Source organism: Leuresthes tenuis, unplaced genomic scaffold, assembly GCF_036924035.1.
Source record: "Leuresthes tenuis unplaced genomic scaffold, fLeuTen1.0.hap1 SCAF_9, whole genome shotgun sequence".
NCBI classification, from domain to species: Eukaryota; Metazoa; Chordata; class Actinopteri; order Atheriniformes; family Atherinopsidae; genus Leuresthes; species Leuresthes tenuis.
Window position 1 is genome coordinate 33,116,426 of NW_027325363.1, and position 23,577 is coordinate 33,140,002.

Consider the following 23,577-nt stretch of genomic DNA (forward strand, 5'->3'; position numbering starts at 1 on the left):
TGGAAGCACCCCAGCAGAGTTTCTTCAGCTTCATGTGACCACCTCTTTACAGTTTCTTTGATTCACTGTGTGCCGCTTAACGATAGGTGTAGAGTTGGAGGTGAGATCTACTACTTTAAGGTCTGCTTTTCATCATGAAAGATTACCAGATGAATTGTGTGCATCTCAAAAGTTGCATAAAATGCATCTGTTTTATTTTCTCTTTTGGACCAGTTGAAAATCTTTTGGACAGTTGGAACAATTGTGAAGAACAAGATAGTTGAAATCTCCAGAGATTACCATGAATGTGGGTGTTAAGTTTGTAGCCTAGCAACTACAGAGCAAATTATGTTACATGCACCATCAGCAGCGGCACAGGATGATATATGCACGACAAACAAAATAGCACAAGTGAAGTCCAGCGGTAGGTGTAGGTGAATGGAAACTTGCAGCCAAGAGTTCGATATTTTGAGCACAAAACATTCTTCTTTCGCAGTCCACCATCTGTGGTTAACAAGCACTGCCAATAATTTTTCCCTTACTTTTGCCTTTCATTTAGCTGTCTCCTTCTTCCTATACCGTCTGCAAGACAGGTATAGAGGCGCTGGAGTCCGCTATATGCTTCTACAGCCATACCTTGGTGACATATAATGCTGGATTTCCGATATTCCTATTCCTAAACTTGTCTATTTTATTGCCCAGTAATCTGAAGATTGATTCTCCCTTATGACAGGAGGTAGAAATTGTTTAAACTTCTACTGCTTTTCTCTTCTCTTTTAATTTTTTTGGTGCAAGTGGCCTTTATTTGAAAGTAAACGGACAGGAAAAGGAGCAGAAATAGTTAGGGAAGACACGCTGCAAAGGGCCCCAGACCAGGACTCAAACCTGGGCCAGCTGCGCCAAGGAACCACAGCTTCTGTAGGGAGGTGCCAGCTTAACCATCTGAGCTACACGTCTCTGCTTTTCTGTACTTGTTTAATTTCTACATCTATGGTCTCCTCTTTTCAAATAATGAAGAATTTGAGATTTTATTTTAGTTATCACTTGTTGGCACATAACTCTTCCGTTGGCATTGTTACTCATCATAACAGCTGTTAAAAAGTGTAAGATGTACCCATCAAAATAACCCAAGCAGCATAGCTTCCATATTAACTTAAAAAATGAAAATACAAAGTCAAGGTTTTCAAAAACAGTTTGTTCATTTTTACTGTCACATAAAAAGGTATTAGCACGCTGACTCAAATGCTGCAGTTTTTAAGATATTTTACTAAAACTACATTGTGTATCTGTTAACCTTAGATTAGTGCAGCTATTAAATTGTTTTTCAGAAAGCATTGCTCGATGTTTTTGTCTGAATGGGAAATTCAAGCATGTAGTCTGTTTAATTGTCACAATGCTTTTCTGTAGTTTTCACCTTGACAAGCTGGACCTGTCATCCTGTCTCCTGAATCATGATATGCTTCAAATGTTGAGGCCTGCCTTCAGACACACAAGTGTCCTCAAGTGAGTCAAACTCAAAGAAAAAAAAACATTCCATCCTTCTACAACTACTGCTCCAGTTTGTAATTCATATTACAGCATGTGTTGAGCCATAGCTTAGTAAATTCACAAAGGTCACAAATTACTGCTGATATAGTTTTGTGTTTTTAAATTCTGTAAAAAGAAACTTGAAATGCACAATGGTGTTGAATGTTTAATAATTTCTCCCAATTTCTTAACTTTAGCTATTATAGTAATGGTAATGATAATAAGTAATGATGCATTTTATTAATTTACTACAGGAATTAAAACCAAACAAAGATCATGAGAATGAGAGCCTCACAACATTATTCTTGTAATTACATGGTAGGCTTTTTTTAACCGTATAGGAAAGGAAATTAATTTGCATGTTGTTACATTCCCAGGCTAGTCTAGTGGAAAGAATGGAGTAACATAGTCTAAAGAGGGAACGTACACATGAAACAAAACATCCCTAACTATAACTAACTATAAATAATGAACAATACTAACTAAACCATAAAGGAGATTAGTGCCATGCAATATTACAATATATGTCGTAGTGCGATATAGAAATGTCTACCGTACGATATAGTCCTCTATTGTTCATATAGTTTGTCTTTTAAATTAAAATTACACGTTGTATGAACAATGAATGAAGGCTAAATGTAACTGCAACAACGCTACTACTTTGCGGTAGCATTTTTATGGCAGTGCTAGGGGAGCATGCATGGATACAAACAACAACATGGCAGTGGCGGAGAGCTTGGCGGATAGCTTGGTGGAGAGCTTGGCAGAGAGTACGATAGAAAACACAATGAAAACAGAACCCAGAGAGGAATTAGTACCGAAAAGAGGGAACCGGAATTCCATAGTGTGGTTTTGGTTTGGATTAAAATGTCAGTCACTGACCAGACAACGGTAATTTACAAAACATGCTGCCAACAAGTTGTTACTAGCGACTTGAACACGTCTAGTCTGTTCTATCACTTAAAGACACCACATGACACATCCCACAGACACCGCAAAATCACAGACGCCATTCATATATATATATACTGCACAGCAGCAAAGGAGATAGCAAATATGCAAACCTATGGCAGCCCTCCTTTACAAGGCCAATCTGAATTCATAACTAAAACGAAAACTAAGGAAAAACTTAAACAAGGATTATTATGTACAAATATCTGCAACCAAGACCAACATAACCAAAGGCAAAGTGGAGATTGCAACAAAGTGGCCAACAGGCCGAGAATTGCTCATCCTTGGCGGTTTTATTGTCCAATCATGAGCTGTGACCAAATAGCAGGGAGAGGAGGAGCTGGACCTGGGAAACAGCACAGCAAATCTCATAATATTGATAGCATGTAACAATGTCCTTTAGCTATAACGTTGATTAAAGCGATATAACGCTCATGTTGAGTAGTTAATTTAATAAAGTTAATAAATAATTTTATCATCTAAATCGTCATGCAAATTATTTCATACATCATTAAAAAATAAAGATGATTGCACTGGGTGCTTCAATTTTAAAGAGCAGCGCATAGTCATTGTAACAACAGTGCATAGAAGTGTTTGACTGCTGCAGTCTTTTGCTCTGCATGATTCCTCTTGTTGGAGTCTCATTAACATCTAAGCTCACAGTACCAGATACATTGCACCTGATGCTGTTTCTGGATTTTGGTCATGCACTAATTTACCCTGCTCAGTAAATCTGGCCCACTGTCTATCACTAAATTGCCAAGTTTGTCTTGATTTTGAAAGCCATTAATAAGTTGTTCTGGAAGCATGGTGAATCTCGAGCCAATTTGATGCTGGATATTTGAAGCTCACGTTATTTATATTTGTTTACTGAGCAGCTGTCACCAAATATGAAATCAACTGGATATTTTATATTTGTGGATGCTTTCAGAATAGAACAGAGAATAAAGATTAATCTAGTCAATATTATTAAATCTGAAGTTCTTCAAACGGTTGCACTGCGCTGGATCTTTTGAGATTTTCTTCGTAGCATTTTTCACTACTTAATGGTCTTAAGTACATTACCGCTGCTTAAATAATCAGACAAATCAAGCAAACTGGGTTAAGTACAGTCTTTCTCACAATAACTTTTGTGGGTTCAAGGTTTGAAATATCATTCTGGCATACTGGCTTTTCTGCTGTTGATATTTAGTGTCATTCAAAGCCCATGTTTGAACCCTTTGGGGAATCTCATCAGTGGTGTACCATAAAATCAAAAGCTAGGCTTAATGTGGGCAGTTAAGAGAATAATTAGAATAACTGTAAACAGAGCATACTAGATTAGTAGTTGGATTAGTAGTAAGATTTTCTTTTTTGTCTCCTTGATATGAACAATATGTAATATTTGAATATTGTTTGAGAAATTCTCATGCATTTGCACTTCAGTGAAGAAATGTGTATGTAATCTGAATATCTTAGTTGCAATAACTGGAATACGAATTAAGTCTAAAAGCATATATTTTGGTTAACACATTTTTACAGTTCAGAATTTTAATTGTCATAAAAAGATACAGACAGTTCAGTTCTAAATCAAACAGTAGTTCATGTGCCTCTTGTTTTAGAAACAGTCTAAAGTTATGAATAAAAGTAAATAAAATACACCTATTGATTAATTATAAATCAAGAAATCTAGGCAGTGCTCATTGGATGCCACAGTCTTATCACCTATATGAAAGACCAGCATTGTTGATACTTCTTAAGTGCTCGTGCTGCACATAGCCATTGTTAGTATTTCCCTTATTGAACTAAGTTGGGCGATATGAACCAAAATTGATATTTTTGTATTTCTAGCCTGTTATCTATCAATTATAGTTTCTCAGTTGTTTTATTATTTCCCTTCTTGGGATTGCTTTTTTTATTTCACCACTATCTGCAAACTTTAGCTTAATAGACAGTGAAACTTCTGACATGTCTATGGCTACAATTTAGACACCAATCTATTACTGCTATCGGAGGGAGATGTTGTGCAGTCTTGTGTACATATATTATGTTTGTGGCAGCATTTGATTGTGAGTGTGGGTGGGGAAAACGCTAAAAGCTAATGCTTTAGCTTGCTGCACAAATAGACATAGGGGAAGCAAATCCTGTTCCTTGTGGACTGCTACCATTATAACACATTACATGCATAGTATTAGATTGTGTTGCATCCTATTGGTAATGCATCCAAGTTCCTTCCAGAGGAGGGAATGATTCATATTGACAGGGTTTTAATTCACATTCTAGCACAAGTGATCCTTTGGGAGGAATAAGCTAATGGTTAGCTTCATTACCTTGTTGGCTTGAGGGTTCAAGACAGAAACCAGCTAACAACACTTTAATCTTTCAGTATAAAAAATTAAGTAATAAACCAGAAGCAATTTGTAGAAGCAATTGGACAATAACATAGACTAATGTAATAATAAAAGCAACTGAGAAAAAGCTAAAGTAAAGCCATTATAAATTGGCAAATGCAATCCAATAAAAGCATTACAGAAATGGTAATAGCAAAAGCAAAGTCTATACATAAATTGTAATTGCAAAAGCTATTGAAAAATAATTAATTTAATTACATTTGATAATTAACCCTTGGGTGTCTATGATCACGCTGGTATGATCAGATTGTTTTCAAAGTGCCATAACAAAAAAAATACTAGATCACTTTCATTGTGCTGTGCTGCTGTAAACTACACTTTAAAGTGCTTATTTGAAACTCCCAGTTTTTGTTTGATGTGGATAGAGAATGTAAAACCAGAGTTACGATAGTTTAAATTTGATAGTACAAAAATATCTATCTAAGCGTATAAAAAAGATAGCAAAGATTGGTATGGTAAACATTTTTTATGTGGTATATAACAAAAATAGCTAAATCAAAAGTGTTCAAATACAGCCAAAATACGCTCAGACCCCTGAGGGTTGATTACATTATATGAAAATCAGTGAATATATTTCCTCATTTATTTCTTATTCTTTTACAGTTTTGTTGTCTTTTGTGGCACTCCTACCATTCCAAACACCACTGATTGAAATACACAGGCAGCATTACAGGAAACACAAACAGGGTTATATTATACAGAAGGTAGTGTCTGATTTCATACTTTGTCTGAAAAATACTGTTGTAAATTCAAAAGTTGGTATACCGCCCAGCCCTTGTACAAACAACAAAACTAAAACTATAATTTTTTACAAGACTAAAAACTCGTTTCAGTTTTTGAAGTACTTTAGTTAAAATCTTGTCTTACTAATAAGTTTTGTGTGTAAAAGTGTTTATTGACTGAATGACTTTCATGCTTGTGCAATATGCATGTGGTGTGATTATTGTTTCTGCCTGTTTGTTGTTTTAAGTCTGCAGTTTAACAGCCTGGGTCCTGATTCCTGTATCCTGTTGAGAGACTTGCTGCTAGACCCCAAGAGTTCAATTATTTCTCTACAGTAAGATTACATTTTCATTCATGTATAAGTAGCCCATGCATTTGAAGGAATTCTTTCTTTTTCTTTCCAAATGTGTTTATTGGATTTTCTTTTTGTTTCTCTTTTCAAGGAACAAGAAGTTACAAATACAGTAAACATAAGAAACAAGCTACCAGACAAAAACAAACATAAAGTAAAAAAAATAAATAAATAATGATAATAATAAAGGTAAAAATAAAATGAATTAAATTAAATTAAATTAAACACTCAGAACTAGATGGCACGCTCATTGGTACATAGGCAAGGGGTATTTAGACAGTGGGTTGCACAGCAATTGTACAGGGGTAATGACTGTATGGTCACTTTAGAGCCCTAAGAAATTGAGGGCCCTTTACAAAGTCCAAAAAGGAAGTCCACATTTCTTCGAACAGTACATATTTTCCTTTCAGTGAATGTTATTTTTTCCATGGCTATAACTTGTACAGTGTCCTCTAGCCAGCCTTTGGTAGTCGGCCTCTATATAGATTTCCAACATTTTGCAATGGTCCGTCTGGCTTGTAGTAGGCTTAGGGTAATCATCTTTTTGTTAGCTCTGCTGAAATGCACATTCTTGGGCACATAGGTAAAATCACCTCTTATGTATTTGAGTGTCTCAACAACCTCACTCCAAAATTCTTGTACTTTTGAACAGGACCATAAACAACGGAAAAGCATCCCTTTATGTGTTTCACATTTAACACATACATCGGGAATATTACCACTGAAATTATTCAAAACCTCTGGAGTGATATACAGCCTCATGGACCATTTATACTGTAACAGTCTGAAAGCTGAATTAGATATTTGTGTTTGTGATTGGGTACAAATATTTTGCCATTCAGACCCAGTTATCTTCTCCCAAAAGTCTGCGCACCAAGCAAGTCTCTTGTCCTCAGATGTCTCTGGTGACCCAGATGACAAAATCTTATGAAAGATGGAAATAAGTCTTCTTTGGTGTAGGCTTACCACAATATTTTCTACTGCTGAGAGAAATTCTTTCTTTACCCTGTTGCTTTCTCTAAAGTTTCAACATTATACATTTAACTATAACTACTTGCTAAGGAGGCCTCCATATGCCATCTGAAACCTGAATTATATATTTTTTAATGTAGTGTGTCTATGTAACTTTGCTCCCTGTTTCGCCCAGATGTCACCCTCTAGATACTTTAAAAGTTCAGGTACGTCAGCCCAGATTATTGAAATGAAGATGGCAGAACTGCAGGCTATGCACTTATTTCTTGTGAATGAGGGTTTCAGCAGCAGAGAAGGAGAGTGATGGGCATAGTTTGGCAATGTTCTTGAGATGAAAAAAGGTAATTCTGGTGATTTGGCTTATGTGATGGTTAAGGGAGAAGTTATTGTCAAAGATGACTCCAAGGTTGCGACTGTGGGGGGATGGAAACAGATTGGAGTTGTCAATGGTGAGGCGGAAACCATTAATGGTTTTGGTGAGGGATTTGGGGCCAATAATGATCAGGTCAGATTTGTCACAGTTGAGTTTTAAAGAAGTTGAGGTCTGCATCCAGGATTTGATGTTGGCGAGGCAGTTGGAGAGAGTGGTTGAGTGGCGGGGGTGATGGAGTTGGTGGAGATGTAAAGCTGGACGTTATCGGCATAACAGTGGAAATAGAGACCATGGTGGCGCATGATGTTGCCCAGGGGAAGCAGATAAAGTATGGAGAGGAGAGGACCAAGTACCAAACCCTGGGGGACGCCTTGGGACAGAGAAAAAGTGGAGGAGGTGCAGTTGTTGATGTGGATTAATTGTTGTTGGTCTGTGAGGTATGATTTGAGCCAGGAGAGTGCAGTGCCAGTGATGCTGAGGGAGGACTCAAGGCGGGAGAGAAGAATTATGTGATTGATGGTGTCGAAAGCTGCGGTGAGGTCTAGGAGGATGAGGATGGTGAGGTGGCCAGAGTCTGCGGAGAGGAGGTTGGGGACTTTCAGGAGGGCTGTTTCAGTGCTGTCTTGGGAACAGATTGAAATGGTTCAAACAGGTCATTTGAGCAGAGGTGGGCTTTGAGTTGTGTGGCAACAGTAAGCTCCAGTATTTTGGACAGAAAGGGGAGATTGGAGATGGGCTGAAAGTTTGACATGATGTCAGGGTTGAGTCCATGTTTTTTGAGGTTGAGAGTGACAACAGCCAGTTTGAGTGAACGGGGGACTGAGCCAGACCTGGAGGAATTGATGATTTCTGTGATGAGAGTGGAGATGGCTGGTAAAGAGTCCTTAATGAGGTGAGATGGGATGGGATCCAGGACACATGGGGAGGTTTTCATGCCTGTCATGATTTTGGGCAGGCCTGGTGACACGGGGGAGAACTGATACAGAGGCTGAGAGGTGAGGGGGAGGGAGCAGATGAGGAAGTGGGAGTGCAGGCCATGGGGTACAGGAGAGGAGGACAAGTTGTTATAGATGGTGTCGATTTTTATTTGGAAGAATGAGAGAAAGGAGTTGCATTTGTCAGTGGTGAATGAGTTGGATGTATTGTTGCTGTCCTTGAGGCGTTTATTTACTGTAGAAAACAGAGCCTTGGGGTTGGTGGAGCCAGAGGGTATGAGGTGAAAGTAGTAAGTGGACTGGGCAGCATTGAGGGCATCCTTGTACTGCTGAAGGTAATCTGTATAGGCTTGTAGATGGACATTTAAACCGGTTTTCTTGTGAAGTCTTTCAAGCTGTTTTTTTCGTGATTTAATTTTGTGTAGTTCAGGAGTGTACCAGGGGGCAGAGGTGAATAAGACAGTTTTAGTTTTAATGGGGGCCAGCTGATTGAGACGAGAGGAGAGTGTTTCGTTGTAGAATTTGGTGAGATTAGAGGGATTGTCAGTTAACAGAGGGGGGGAGGCAGATATTTTACTTGGAAGAGCGGCAGAAACAGCTGAAGGGGAGATTGATTTGAGGTTTCTGAAAGATATTGCCCGTTTATCCTTAGCGTTGGCAATGGGATGTCGATGTCCATGATGATTGCCAGGTGGTTGGAGATGTTGAGGTTGAAGCTGGAAAGGTGATATATGGTGAGACCAGTGGAGCAGACCAGATCCAGGATGTGACCAGGCTGCGGGTGGGAAAGTTGACACGTTGAGTGAAGTTGAAGCAATGTAGCAGTTACAGAAATTCAGTGACAGATTTGCAGTCAGTGTCGATGTGGATGTTGAAATCTCCAAGAAGAAGAACGAAAGGTGAGATGGCAGATAACTGGGTGAGGAAGTCAGAAAAGTCGGTTTGGGAGGGTGGTAAATGATGGCAGTGACCAGAGGAGTGGGACCATAGAGTTTGAAAGTGAGATGTTCAAAGGAGCGAGCAGCAGGGATGGAGATGGTAGCTGTTTTAATGTCCATTCTGTAAAATGCTGCGACACCTCCTCCCCGCCCCTCAGGTCAGGGTTTGTCCATATAAGTGAATCCGGTGGGTGGGGTCTGGTTGAGAGAAAAGTAGAGGTTTGTGCCAGGTTTCAGTAATAAAGAGGAAATCCAGGTTATTGTCAGTTATGAATTCATTCAGAATTAGACTTTTATTGTTGAGTGAGCGGGTGTTGAGCAAAGCCAGTTTCAGGTGACATTGCTTCATGATAGGTTGTGATGACGGAGGAAGGGGGCAGAGATTTGATAGATGCACATGTCGTTTGTTGTGATGACGTAATGAGGAAGTTGCTGTGTGTGAGCAGGACCAGATGGCTGGGATAGAGTCAAAAAGAGTTGAAAAAGTTGTAGTTGAAAAAACGACCAGACCCTCTGTGTGGAGGACGGCGAATAGACCAGTTTCTCTGAGGATGTCGATGCAGTCCGGGCACAGGTGGTTGTTGAGTGAGTGGAGGTCGGAGATATGATCCAGGTGTGGAGCACTAGCACGGAGCTAGTGCTAGTTTGTGACTAGGAGCTGGATGTCTGTGGAAGGAGAGGTAATGTGTACCCCAGGAGTATCCACGGGATAATCCACAGCATAACTGCAGCAGGCAAACAGTAGTCCAATGATGAGGAGAGGGGCCACCAGCCTGTTAGCCCAGCGATCCTGGTGAAGAGACTAGGTTGTCAGCCCAATGTGGTGGTGGCCAGCAGAGAAAACCAGCCAAAGCCCGACAGAACCGACGACACCGAGATGGAAAGATCCTGGGAGGACGGGCAGATGGACTCGAGCTAGCAGTTGAAATTGCAGAGAGAGACTGCAGGAATGGCCACTCCGGTGGCGGGCAACGAAGCTGTGCCAAGAGTAAGTCCGGGGAGTCCTGAGGTCCAGGAGCTAGTTAGTTTGCTAGCATCGTGCCTCCACTACATCCATACAATCTGCGCTCCACGGGCTCCCAGCATCCTCCCAAATGGTATGGCTGAGAGACCTGAGGGTTTTTAGACTGCAGACAAAGTAACCAAGAGGGATGATGTCGACTCCTCTACCCAATCTGCTACACTCAACTGAACAGCAGCTGATAAATTTTTGCAGAGCGCTTATATCATCATCTTATGTCATTCATCTGTGGAGGAAAGTCCTTGGCTTCCTTTCTAGGTAGCCAATCCCCTTAATTCACTCAGTAAATTACCCTCAGACAGAGAGCTGCCATATTTATCAACTTCAAAGAGATGGAGTTCATTTAATTTACCATGAATATTTCTGATGAACAATCTGAGCTTCTCCAGTGGTCTTTCAGTTGCTATGTCAGGGTGGAAGTTGCAAATTCAATATGTACTCATGGAATTGTTTTATACTTAACTTACTTTATAAGGGCTTACATTTTTGTACTTATAGATATGATCTGTACTTACAGAGTTGTTTTGTAGAGTTGTACATTTTAATTGTACTTGTGATTGATAAACATTAAAACTGACTCTAGTTTGGAGGTTAGTTTCAGACATACATTTCTTTTCTTGCTTAAACAGTTACCAGCCTAAGTGCTTGTTCGTAGCACTGTTTAATCCGAGCTGTATTAAATTCTTGCTGATGAACCAAACATCAGCAGGAACTTCAGATCCCCAGTGGAAGCTCCATCTACAGGTTCCACAGTGGTTTCCAAAAACGTGACTTATTTTTGCAGCTTTCAAGAAATGGATTAGGACTATTTCAAGAGTACCACTGGCAGAATAATAGTATCGTTACAGACTGGGAGGCATTGTGGTTGTAACTGTTAAGTGTAACTGTGTTCAGAAATACCATTTGTTAGATGTTGGCCACAGTCTTTTTTTGTGCCATCAGATCCTGGTTAATGTCATTGTTGTACATAAGTTTACAGTGTGTTTTTTTTCAGAAGAACAGGAATCCCATGATTTCAATGTGCCCTCTAGGCTGTGTGACAACCCACTGCTGGAGTCTGGATGCTGCACCCTGCTGGAGGCCCTGCCAGAGAACCAGTCCCTAACACACCTCTCCCTGATGCACACTGGGCTGGGAGACCATGGGGCCCTGGAGCTGGCTGAGAGACTCCAGCAGCACAAAGGGCTCCAGGAGGTCAACGTGGCTTATAACAACATTGGCGACAATGCAGCTCTGGCTTTGGTCGATGCCTGCAGGGAGCACCCCAGTATTCACACTGTGCAGTAAGCAGCTCCTCTCTGCATCAACAGCTTTACATATTTTAGACATTTTATTCATAGAAACACACACAATGCAGACTTACCATGGTCATCTTTACAGTAACATTCAAACATGATAGTGGAGTCTTGCAATGATACACAATGCTTAGCTGATGGACGATGTGTGAGATAAGCTAATGACACCTAACAGAGACCACAAAAAAGTAAAAGAAGACTAATTACAATGTTTTATTTACAATGCAGAAATAAATGGATCTATGTAGATATTAGTAACAGTGGTTCACCAACAAAAATGTTTCAGGGTGAAGAAATACATAAATCAAGTTAAAGTTGGCATATTGGTGCCCTGCAGCTGAACAATATTAATTGAATAATGAAACTTTAATAATCTCAAAAGGGGAAATGATTTTCCAATATAATGAATCAATGATAGCCATTAATCACTGTAAAAAAGTGATTGTGTTGAGTTATTGCTATAGGCAAGAGTGACCTCCAAAGTTCTTTGTTGCAGTAGAGCAAATTAGGCCCCTTACTGAACACACTTTGTTGTTTGATTACTATGTTATGTAATAGCTGTGCATTGCTGTCCATTATGTTTATCACTTTGTCACCCTTTCTTTCCACCCCTGTCCTTCGAAAAGTCTGTGCACGCCACTGCCTGCACTTCTTCTCTCAGGAGAGAAACTGTGTTTGGTTCATTGTTGGTCCACCTAAAATCTACAATCCTCTTCTTTGTCTTATTTATATTTCAGATGAGATGATTGTTCCCACAACATGTCACCCAATTCCTTTATCCATCACTGACACACCCCACAGCTGCAGAACTCACTGATTTTTTCTGAAGATTGCAGGTCCCATGAGTTGAATTGAAAGTTTGAGGTGTAAAGAATGTCGAAAATTCTGTCCCCTTGTGGGGCTTCTGTGGTTCTGACCACCTTCTCAGATACACAACCTTTCAGTCTTACAAAATGTGGTCTGTTTGTCTCCAGCTCCCTCTTCACCTGACTGTTGGCGACGGAAAGGGTGGAGAGGAGGTTTCAGTGTGTTCGGAGTGGGTGGGGGGTTAAGATCCATGACTGAGGTAATATTGTGGTTGTACATGGTGTAGAAGACTTTGGTACAAGGGAGGTTTGGAACTCTGTGTAGCTGGAAGCAGGGTGGACAGTGTTGAGCGTTGTTCTGAATTGAACCTATTGAAAACCTGTTCACCTGTTCACAGTTATGTCTAGAGTTCCATCAGTCTGATTCCCATTCTTTTTAAAGCCTGTAATCTTATTCACCGGTAGCCACACATCCCTCTCATTGTTCTCCTGGAACTTGTTTCCATTTTTTTCCTACACACACATCCTTATTCTGTATTATCTTCTTTTTCTTCTTTCAGGTGTCCATACTCTTCAGCAGCTTTTTCAGGTAACTGGTGATTCAGGGCTTATTATTGGGGAAGTACCTCATTGCCCTCGTGGGGATAATGGTCTCAGTATAGAAGTTGATATAGCCTGTCAAACTCAGTCATTGGATTAATGTAATTTCCATGCGAGTTACTGAGTCTGTGGTCTCAAAGCAACTATAAAGAGTTTCTTTAGCTTCCTAAGAACACCTTGTTAAACTCTTTTTCATCATAGGTTACTGCTGAATGATGAGTGTATAGGTAGAGGTGAGAAGAACTAGACCGCGGTCTGATTTTCCTAATGGGGTACAACCAAAAGAGCTATATGCATCTCTTACATCCCAACACATTATTATCTCTAGTAGAGCAATTGACAAACAATATGAAAGTTTGAAGTGAAGTAGAGAGAGACATGGTTGAAATTTGTTTGAGTGTCGTGTTTGTAACCTAGTCTTTGTAACCTTTTTGTAGTTTGTAACCTTGTAACCTAGTCATCTAGTAACTTAGATGATAATGTCACAGAGGCTGGGCCACTGAACTGACTGCAGTGAGTTTTCTTCCAATTTATCTGCGTCCAATGCACAGATCCTGTCCTTCACAGTGACATGTCTAGGTTTGGGCCGTCTGTTTTTAACAACCACTCAGATACCTCTGCCTTTGTTTTTACCACTACTTCTATCTGCTAATATAGTCTGAGAACAACTATTCTGTTAATTGATTATTTGTTCATTTGTGCTTCATTACAGATGTTAAAAATTGTCAGCAGTACAAGGAGAAATCACTCAATAAGAACAGCTTCAAAATCAGCTTTGGGAAATCTGTCAAAAATGGATAATTTAAGGATGTAAAACTTCATTAGGAAACTTCATCAATGCTCAATTCAATTCAATATTACTTTGTTCATTCCCAAAAGGAAATTATTTTGCTACAGATATGCTATTTTTGATATATGATATATCTATTTTTATAGATAACAAAATCTAATAAAAATCAAATGACAAACATTCAAAAAGTTGAAATGAAACAGAGAGGGAGGTGAGGTAGAAATCTTCAGAGGTTGCCATCAATGGGTTGGGTTTTTTTTTTTCTTGGTAACAACTAAGCTGATGTTGTAACACACAGTGCCGCAGGTAACAGGTGATCTCTTTCAGAAGACAACATGGACTAAACCTTACAGCCACCAGTTAAATATCTGGGGTGCAGAGATGCACTCATCCTGACTTTCAAAATCACATAATGAATGCCCTTTTCTTCTGATATACAAAGTTCTGCTGTGTTGAGTAGGTAGTGTGTTAGTCTACCCTGTGCACTTTAGTGCTGCTTTTACCCACGATAGGAGTTTGGATGCGATCTCCATTGGGCTTTGCATCCAGACTCTGCAGTCTGGGAGTCTGCAGACCAAGAAGAAGCAGCAGTGGCACACACAGCTAAAAATAACAGATGACTGGCAAGCTTCTTCCAGCATAGCATAGTCACCAGCACTGCTTTCACACAGAGGGAGGCAATAGAAAATGAACTTTATAGCTATCTGTTGTCAGTTTGTGTGGGGAGTCATGCTGATCCTCTCAAATGGCGGAACAAACACAAAGTTGCCTATCCAGCACTAAGCTGCCTGGCCAAGAAATACCTTTGTGAGCTAGCCACCAGCTCCCCTTCTGAAAGGATTTTCAGTTGCAGTGGGAACATTGTGACCTGGTACAGGGCATCCTTGAAGTCTGTTGACAGACTAGTTTTCCTTACACAAAATCTGTAAGATGTATAGTAGTTGGCCTGGCCTGTTATTGTGTTCTCATTGTGTCTTTATTTTTATTTGAGATTTTCACAAAAGAGGCACTGACTGAAGGATGGAATTTTGTTAATTTCATTTAGTGTGTTTGCATGTTTTTTTGTTAATTGCACAAAGTACCAGATGTACGGGAGTGCACACAGGAGGAAGCACTTTGGCAAAGTCTACTTCACTTGAAACTGACTTTTTAAAGTCAGCCTTTTGCTATTTTTGCTATTTCTTTTGTTCTTTTCTGTTTACATTTTAATAGCACAGCTGTGAGTCTTTTGTTATGCAGGAAAATAACATTTTATTTGAGGAGCATTATTATTTAATATATGTCAATAGTTTATTTTTGAGCAATTTCTCACGTACCTCTACCGCTAAATTTTAATAAAAGTGCCTGTGTGATATTTGGGACATCTAGCTTTAACTCTGAAGTGCCTTTTTGTTATTACCTTTATGGGAAGAAAAACTACGGAGATATATATCGTATATCGCCATTTAGCTTAAAAATATCAAGATATTAGTTTTGGTCAATATTACCCAGCCCTAGTTCTTTTACAATTTTTTTACAATTCTTCTTGTGCCTGCCACCCACCTCTTAATCTTAGGGGGTGATTTTAACCTGGTTTTAGAGCCAAATTTGGACAGATCAAACCCTAAGTTTCCGATCATGGTATCCAAATCTGCAAGAACAATTCTTTCATTTATGGACTCTTACAAATTACTAGACCCATGGAGACACGTTAATAAAACTGCTAAACAGTTGTTGTTTTCTTTTCACCATGGCCTCAGATTTGGAGGTGCTGATTCTCATCCCAGCCGCTTCACACTCGGTTGCGAACCTCTCTAGTGAAAGTTGAAGATCACACCACAACAACGCTAACAGAAGCACATCATCCGCAAAAAGCAGAGACCCGCTTCTGAGGTCGCCAAACCGGACCCCCTCAACGCCCTGGCTACTCCTAGAAGTTCACCCTTTTTGGTGACAAAGGGCAGCACAATCCGGCTTACTGCCGGCAATGTGGACCAAACTCTGACACTGGTCATACAGAACAGCCGAACAGCCCCCATCAAGGGGTCCGGCACGCCATTCTCATGGAGCACCCCCCACAGGACTCCCCAAGGGACACGGTCGAACGCCTTCTCCAAGTCCACAAAACACATGTAGACTGGTTGGACGAACTCCCATGCTCGCTCCAGGACCCTGCTGAGGGTGTAGACAGTGGACCTGGTGGTCCACTGTTCCACGGCCAGGACGAAAAGCACACTGTTCCTCCTGAATCTGAGATTTGACTATGAGGGATGCTCTTCTCCAATACCCCCAAATAGACCTCACCAGGGAGGCTGAGGAGTGTGATCCCCCTGTAGTTGAAACACACCCTCCGGTCCCCCTTTTTAAAGAGGGGGACCACCACACCGATCTGCCAGTACAGAGGCACTGTCCCCGATGTCCACACGGTGTTGCAGAGGCGTGTCAAACAAGACAGCTCTACAACATCCAGAGCTTTGAGGAATTCTGAACCTCATCCACCGCCTGTGGCCTTGCCACCGAGGAGCTTTTTGACCACCTCAGAAACCTCAGCCCCAGAAATGGGAAGCCCCACATCCGAGCTCCCCAACTCTGCTTCCTCATCAGAAGGCGTGTCGGTGGGATTGATGAAGTCCTTAAAGTATTCCCCTCACCACATTCATAGTTGAGGTCAGCAGAGTCTCTTCGAGGCCATCCGGAAGTCGTTCTTCATAGCCTCACCCAACTCTTCCCACGCCCAAGTTTTTGCCTTGGTAACCACCGAGGCTGTACCTGTTGGTATCCATCAGCTGCTTCCAGAGTCCCTCTGGCCAAAAAGGCCCAACAGGACTCCTTCTTCAGATTGACGGATTCCTTCTTCAGATTCCTTCTTCAGATTGACAGGTACGGGGGTTGCCACCACGATAGGCCCCCTTACGACCACAGCTCCGGTCAGCCGCCTCAACAATGGAGGCACAGAACATGGTCCATTCAGACTCAGTGTCCCCCACCTCCCCTGGGACATAATTGAAGTTCTGCCAGAGGTGGAAGTTAAAGCTCCTTCTGACAGGCGATTCCATCAGACGTTCCCAGCAGAACCTCACAATACGTTTGGGCCTGCCAGGTCTGATTGGCATTCCTCCCCAACCAGCGGAGCCAACTCACCAGGTGGTGATCAGTTGACAGCTCCGCCCCTCTCTTCACCCTAGTGTCCAGGACATACGGCCTCAAGTCCGACGATACAACCACAAAGTCGATTATCGAATTGCGGCCTAGGGTGTCCTGGTGCTCAGCGCACATATAGACACCCTTATGCCTGAACATGGTGTTTGTTACGGACAGTCCATGACGAGCGCAGAAGTCCAACAATAGAACACCACTCTGATTCAGATCGGGGGGGCCGTTCCTCTCAATCACCCCCTTCCAGGTCTCACTGTCATTGCCCACGTGAGCATTGAAGTCCCCCAGCAAAACGAGGGCGTCTCCTGCAGGAGCATGTAGTGAAGCGCTTTGAGTGGTCAGCTAGACTAGAAAAGCGCTATACAAATACAAGTCCATTTTTTACCAAGTCCATTCTCCAGTGCCTCCTACAGGGACTCCAAAAAGGGTGGGTACTCTAAACTGCTGTTTGGAGCGTAAGCACAAACAACAGTCAGGACCCATCCCCCCACCCGAAGGTGGAGGGAGGCTACCCTCTCGTCCACCGAGGTAAACCCCAATGTGCACACACACAGCCGGGGGGCAATGAGTATGCCCACTCTGCCTCTCACTACGGGCAACTCCAGAGGGAAAGAGAATCCAACCCCTCTCAAAGAGACTGGTTCCGAAGCCCAAGCTGTTGTCGAGGTGAGTCCAGCTATGTCTAGTCGGAACCTCTCAGCCTCGCGCACCAGCTCAGGCTCCTTCCCCAACAGAGAGGTGACATTCCATGTCCCAAGAGCCAGCTTCAGTAGCCGAGGATCAGACCGCCAAGATCTCCACCTCTGGCCGCTACCTAGCTCAAATTGCACCCGACCCCTTTGGCCCCTCCCACAGGTGTTGAGCCCGTCGAAAGGGGGACCCACGTCATGTTTTCAGGCCTGACCGAGCCCAATGGTAATCACTCATAATGTTAAAAAATATCCACAGGGGCATATTCAATAAGAGCACAAACAGGAAAGAATAATGCCAATGTCTAACATGAGAACTTTGTTTTATATGTCACTGGGCCACAGTCCATGTGAATCAGAGAGGGCACAGAATAGACGGTTGTATTGAGCAAATAATTTCTACTGGGCACTGGGCTGATGTCACAACTGGTTTATGCATCAAGCATAATCAGCCTTTAAAAAAGCATCAGTCCGCTCAAATAGATGTCATACATATACATACACAAACAAATATGTTCCAGCAGTAGAAAGCTGACTTACATATAACATCCTGTAAGAAAGCAGCCTCCTACAAAGTTGTGTGGAGGTGTATATAATTACGTGTATTTTAAATTTTTGATGAATGACAGGTCTTGATTTACTGTAGTTTGATTGGATTAGATTTCATGAGTGTCCAGATCCAGCTTGCGCCCTTGCCCTTTATGCACTCAAATTCCTCCACATTCCCAGGATGGTTTTGTCAGGGCCTCGGACACAGGACACAGATGCAGGGTCAAGCTCAAAGTCAAGATTGTTTATTTATAAACAACAGGTTGAGGATCTTCCACACAGAGCAAATAAAGAGGTTGTGAAACTCCTGAAGCACTCTCAATAACTATGGTGAAGGAGAGTGCCGCTATGAAAATGATCTAAATCAAAACCTCTCCACTCTCGGAGGAAAACAAAGGGCTATTAAAGATTACAAATGAACTTCCACACTCTTCTACTGAGGCGGACTTAAACAAAAGACACTCTCTTAGAAACGGAGGCACTATGAAACTTAACATTAACTATAGGCTCACCTTCAACAGCAGTGCAAAGTTCTCTAAGAACAAAATCACTAGTGGATGAACTATTAAACTAAACAATAAACAATAAACTAAACGCAACGCTCCTCTAACGGAGGTGACTATGAAAAGGTTACAAATCAAAATCACTCCAAAAGGGAGGAACAAAACAGGCTATGGAGCTTACCGTGATAAACTAGGGCTAAAGAATAATTGATCAAACAAAGGATATGCTCTGCAGGAGGATCGCTCACTGCAGGCTCAAGGAATGTGTGGCTGTGGATTTCTGTGGAAAAAGACACTAGGATGAGGCTCACAACACACTGGCACAAGACAAGGGAGACGCAGACTATTTGAGCACAAGAGGAGCCATACGGAACAGGTGGAAACACTTTGGGAATCAGGGAAGACAATCAGACACTTGACACAAGAGGAAGGGCAAGGTACCTGAAACGAGAGGAAAGTTAATATTTCACAATAAAACAGGAAATGACGACATGAATCAAAGCATAGATCGTGACAGGTTTAGTGTTGTGTGTGTGTGTGTGCACTGCAGATTCCAATCCTCCCAGAACAGTCTAGGCCTATAGCAGCTTAACTATGGGATGTTTCAGGATCACCTGAGACATCCCTAACTATAAGCTTTATCAAAAAGGGAAGTTTTATAAGCCTAGTCTTAAAAGTGGAAAGGGTGTCTGCTTCCCAGACATTTATTGGCAGCTTATTACACAAGAGAGGGGCCTGATAAATGAAGGCTGCCTCCCATTCTACTTTTCTACCATTCTACTTAATTCTGGGAACCACAAGTAAACCTGCAATTTGGGAGCGAACTGCACTGTTCGGAAAATATCTTGAGATATTTAAGATATGATGGAGCTCGGTCATTAAGAGCTTTATATGTGAGGAGAAGAATCTTAAATTCTATTCAGAATTTAAAAGGTACCTAATGAAGAGAAGCTAAAACTGGAGAAACATGATGGTAAATGGACTTGTACTTGTATAGCGCTTTTCTAGTCTAACTGACCACTCAAAGCGCTTCACTACATGCCACATTCACCCCACTCACACACATTCATACAGCACGTCTTAAGATACTTAACTACGTGCTTTTCTAATCATTCATACACACATTCATACCCCAGTGATACACTGGGAGGCAACGTGGGGTTCAGTGTCTTACCCAAGGACGCTTCGACATGTAGCCTGGGGAAGCCAGAGTCGAACCACCGACCCTCCGATTGGTGGGCGACTGAGCTACAGCCGCCCTCTAATGATCTCTCCTGTTAGTCCTCATTAGAATTTTGGCTGCAGCATTTTGGATCAGCTGGAGGCTTTTCAGAGAATATGTGGGACAGCCCAATAATAAAGAATTACAGTAGTCCAATCTTGAATTAACAAATGCCATGGACTAGTTTTTCTGCATCACTCTGAGACAGGATGTTCCTGATTTGAACAATATTACGAAGGTGAAAGAGGGCAGTCCTGGAAACCTGTTTTATATGTGCGTCAAATGATAAATTCTGGTCAAAAATAACTCCATGGTTCCTCACTGTAGAACTACAAGCCAAGGAAATACCATCTAGAGTAACTATATAGCTAAACAATTTCTCCCTGCGCTCAGGTCCAAAGATAACAAGTTCAGTTTTGTCTGCATTTAGAACCAGACAGTTTTGAGTCATCCAGGTGTTTATGTCTTTAAGACATGCTTGTAGTTTGACCAACCTATTGGGTTCATCTGGTTTCATAGATAAGTACAGCTGAGTATCATTTGCATAGCAATGGGAATTTATGCCATGCTGTCTAATAATTTTACCAAATGGAAGCATGTATAAAGTAAAACAAATCTGTCCAAGCACAGAACCCTGAGGAACTCCATGACTTACTCTGGTGTATGAGGAAGATTCTTCATTTACAAGAACAAACTGAAATATATCAGATAAATATTACTAAAACCAGTCTATCGCAGTTCCTTTAATCCCAATAACATGTTCAAGTCTCTGTAATAAGATACTGGGGTCGACCGTATCAAATCCAGCACTGAGATCCAACAGGACAAGCACAGACACAAGTCCACTATCAGAGGCTAAGAGGAGATCATTGGTAACTTTCACCAGTGCTGTTTCTGTGCTATGATGTACTCTGAATCCTGACTGAAACTCTTCAAACAGTAAATGATCACAAGTTTGAGCTGCAACTATTTTTTCAACTTTAGACAAAAAAGGGATATTGGATATAGGTTGATAATTTCTGAATCAAGAGTAGTATTTTTAAGTGAAGGTTTAATTACAGCAACCTTAAAAGTCTGAGGTACTTATCCTGTCAACAAAGACAGATTGATCAAATCCAATATGGAAGTGTCAATTAAGGGGAGCATGGACAAAAGGATACGGTGTCAAATGCAGCCGATAAGTCGAGCAGGATAAGTACAGAGGACTTAGCTGTCGCTCTGGCTTCTTTTAAGGCTTCTGTCACAGCTAACAGAGCCGTCTCGGTGGAGTGTCCACTTTTAAACCCAGATTGGTTCGGGTCAAGGAGGTTGTTATGAGAGAGGTAATCGTTGACCTGCTTAAAGACCGCCCTTTCAATGATTTTAGACAGAAACGGGAGGAGAGAGACCGGCCGATAATTCTCCACATGAGTTGGAGGGAGGGAAGGTTTCTTGAGCAGCGGTGTAACCTGAGCTTGTTTGAAGGTGGTAGGAAATGTGCCCGATGTCAGTGAAGCATTAATCACATGCGTGACTGCTGCAGTTACAGTAGGAGCAATGGATTGGAGAAGATTAGTAGGAACGGGGTCCAGCGGGCATGTAGTAGGACGGCTACATGTGAGAAGTTTAGACACACTGCTCTGAGTCAGAGGGGTAAATGAGGAAAATGATGCAGTAGGACTTCTGCATGCAGATTTTGTGGTAACAGGTTTGGTAAACTGTTTGCTTATAGCTGCCACTTTGTCAGTAAAAAATGAGGCGAAGGTGTCTGCTGTTAGATTGGTAGCAGGTGGCGGAGGATTAAGTAGAGTTTTGAAGGTGGAAAAAAGTTTCTGGGTGTCAGTAGTACTATGAATCTTGTTGATGTAGAAAGACTTTTTTGCATCAGTGACACTGGATGCGAATGATGACAGTAGCACCTGGAATTTAGCTAGATCTGCCGGATCTTTTGACTTGTGCCATTTCCTTTCGGCAGCTCTGAGATTGGTGCGCAACGCTCGGAGAGTATCATTAAGCCAGGGGTGAGACTGGGAGGATCGGGAGGGTTTGGTGGATAGAGGACACAGACTATCCAGAGATAAGCTCAGAGTAGAGCAAAGGGACTCCGTGGTATCATTAACCTGAAGGGAGAAGAATGTGCTGGAGGTTGGAAGAGCGGAGGCAACAACGGAGGAGAAGCGGGTGGGCGACAGGTTGCGGAGATTGCGGCGGAAGGAAACCATAGGGGTAGAAGCAGATTGTCTTCTCGGGAGACTCACTCTGAACTGAATGAAATAGTGGTCAGAGAACTGCAGAGGTGTGACAGATAGGGCCTCTGTGGCACAGTTTCTTGAGAAAACGAGATCGAGCACTTTGCCAGCTTTATGGGTCGGAGGACTGCTGAGCAGTTGTAGCTCAAACGAATGCATTAGTGACAGAAAATCAGAAGAGTTAGGACTGTCAAGGTGGATGTTCATATCACCAAGGACAATTGTGGGACAGTCATGCTCCAAAATAGAAGAGAGCAAGGTGTCGAGTTCATTTAGAAAGTCACCGAGTTGTCCTGGTGGGAGATATATGACAATCATATAGGTTTTGACCGGTGCAGTTACCAAGATGGCGTGGTATTCAAAGGTATTGTATTTAGCTTCAGGTAGCAGTTGGGTGTATTTCCATTTGTTGGAAATGAGCATGCCCGTTCCACCACCTCTCCCAGATGTACGAGAGGTGTGGGAAAATGAGTGGTTGGTTGAAAGTGCCGCCGGGGTAGCTGTGTTTTCAGGCTTAATCCATGTTTCAGTGAGAGCCAGGATGTCAAGAGACAGGTGATTAGCATAAGCTATAATGAAATCTGCTCTGTTTACCGCCGATTGGCAATTCCACAACCCCACAGACAAGGGTGTGTCACAGAGTGAAGTGGGCTTTAGAGAGCGGAGGTTGTTAAGGTTGCGGTGGTGTTTGGTTGTGTGAAACCTTCTGTGCGAGCCGGAGACAACAGGAATGGGAATGGGTTTGAGGCACATTTTAAAGCAGCTGGAGAGGCCAGAGCGACAAGGATGAGGCAAGTAGGACAGGTTTGCCTTGTTCAGTGGCCTTGCCCGGTGGACACGCGCAGGTAGACACGCTAGTCTTTACCCAAGAATGTCTTCTCACGAGAATGGCTGACGCTTCCGCTGACGCTTCAGGCGCCACCCCTTACTTTATGTTGTGCACAGCCGTTCATGTGTTGGTTAATTGCACTAGGCTGAGACCGCACACCGAGAGTTAACCAGCAAGTGTTTTCAGAGAGGAGAGTGACCGCCCGTTCACAGCTCCTGAATACTCTGATTGCTTTGCGATGGCCCAACCGTGGCTACAAGGCAACGGGTTTCACTCACGGATGGGTTTTGATCACTCTCATAACAACAACAGATATTGAATTAGGCAAGAAGCTTAGAAAAAACTTACACTAGCAGACACTCAGTTCTTTCCGTGCAGTTCCGGCACAAGACAAGGGAAACGCAGACTATTTGAACACATGAGGGACCAAGGGGAACAGGTGGAAACACTTGGTAATCAGGGAAGACAATGAGACGCTTGACACGTGAGGAAGGGCAAGATACCTGAAACGAGAGGGGAAAGTCAGTGATTTTTCAAAATAAAACAGGAAATGACGAGACAAGACAAGAAACAGAACGTAAATCGTGACAGTATGAAATTAACACGGCAAAAAATCGACCAATCACAATTTTTATCAGAACGCATCGACCAGTTTTTTCGACCAGTCAACTAGGACTTTACAGCTCTATGACACACAGAGCAGGTGAAAGCAGGAGATGGAGGGAGATAACTGGTGGCCATGCTAAGCTAGAGAACCAGACACACCGCTA

The 23,577-nt window shown here is 42.0% G+C and overlaps 1 protein-coding gene across 1 annotated transcript in view; it reads left to right on the forward strand.

Moving 5' to 3' along the window:
- Window positions 1-23,577, forward strand: part of nlrx1 (NLR family member X1) — a 104,474-nt gene that overhangs the window by 69,947 nt on the left and 10,950 nt on the right. Inside the window, exons 8-10 of the mRNA XM_072393131.1 lie at window positions 1,387-1,482; window positions 5,818-5,904; window positions 11,193-11,444. Of these exons, the coding sequence (XP_072249232.1) occupies window positions 1,387-1,482; window positions 5,818-5,904; window positions 11,193-11,444 (435 nt within the window). The remainder of the gene's footprint in view (window positions 1-1,386; window positions 1,483-5,817; window positions 5,905-11,192; window positions 11,445-23,577) is intronic.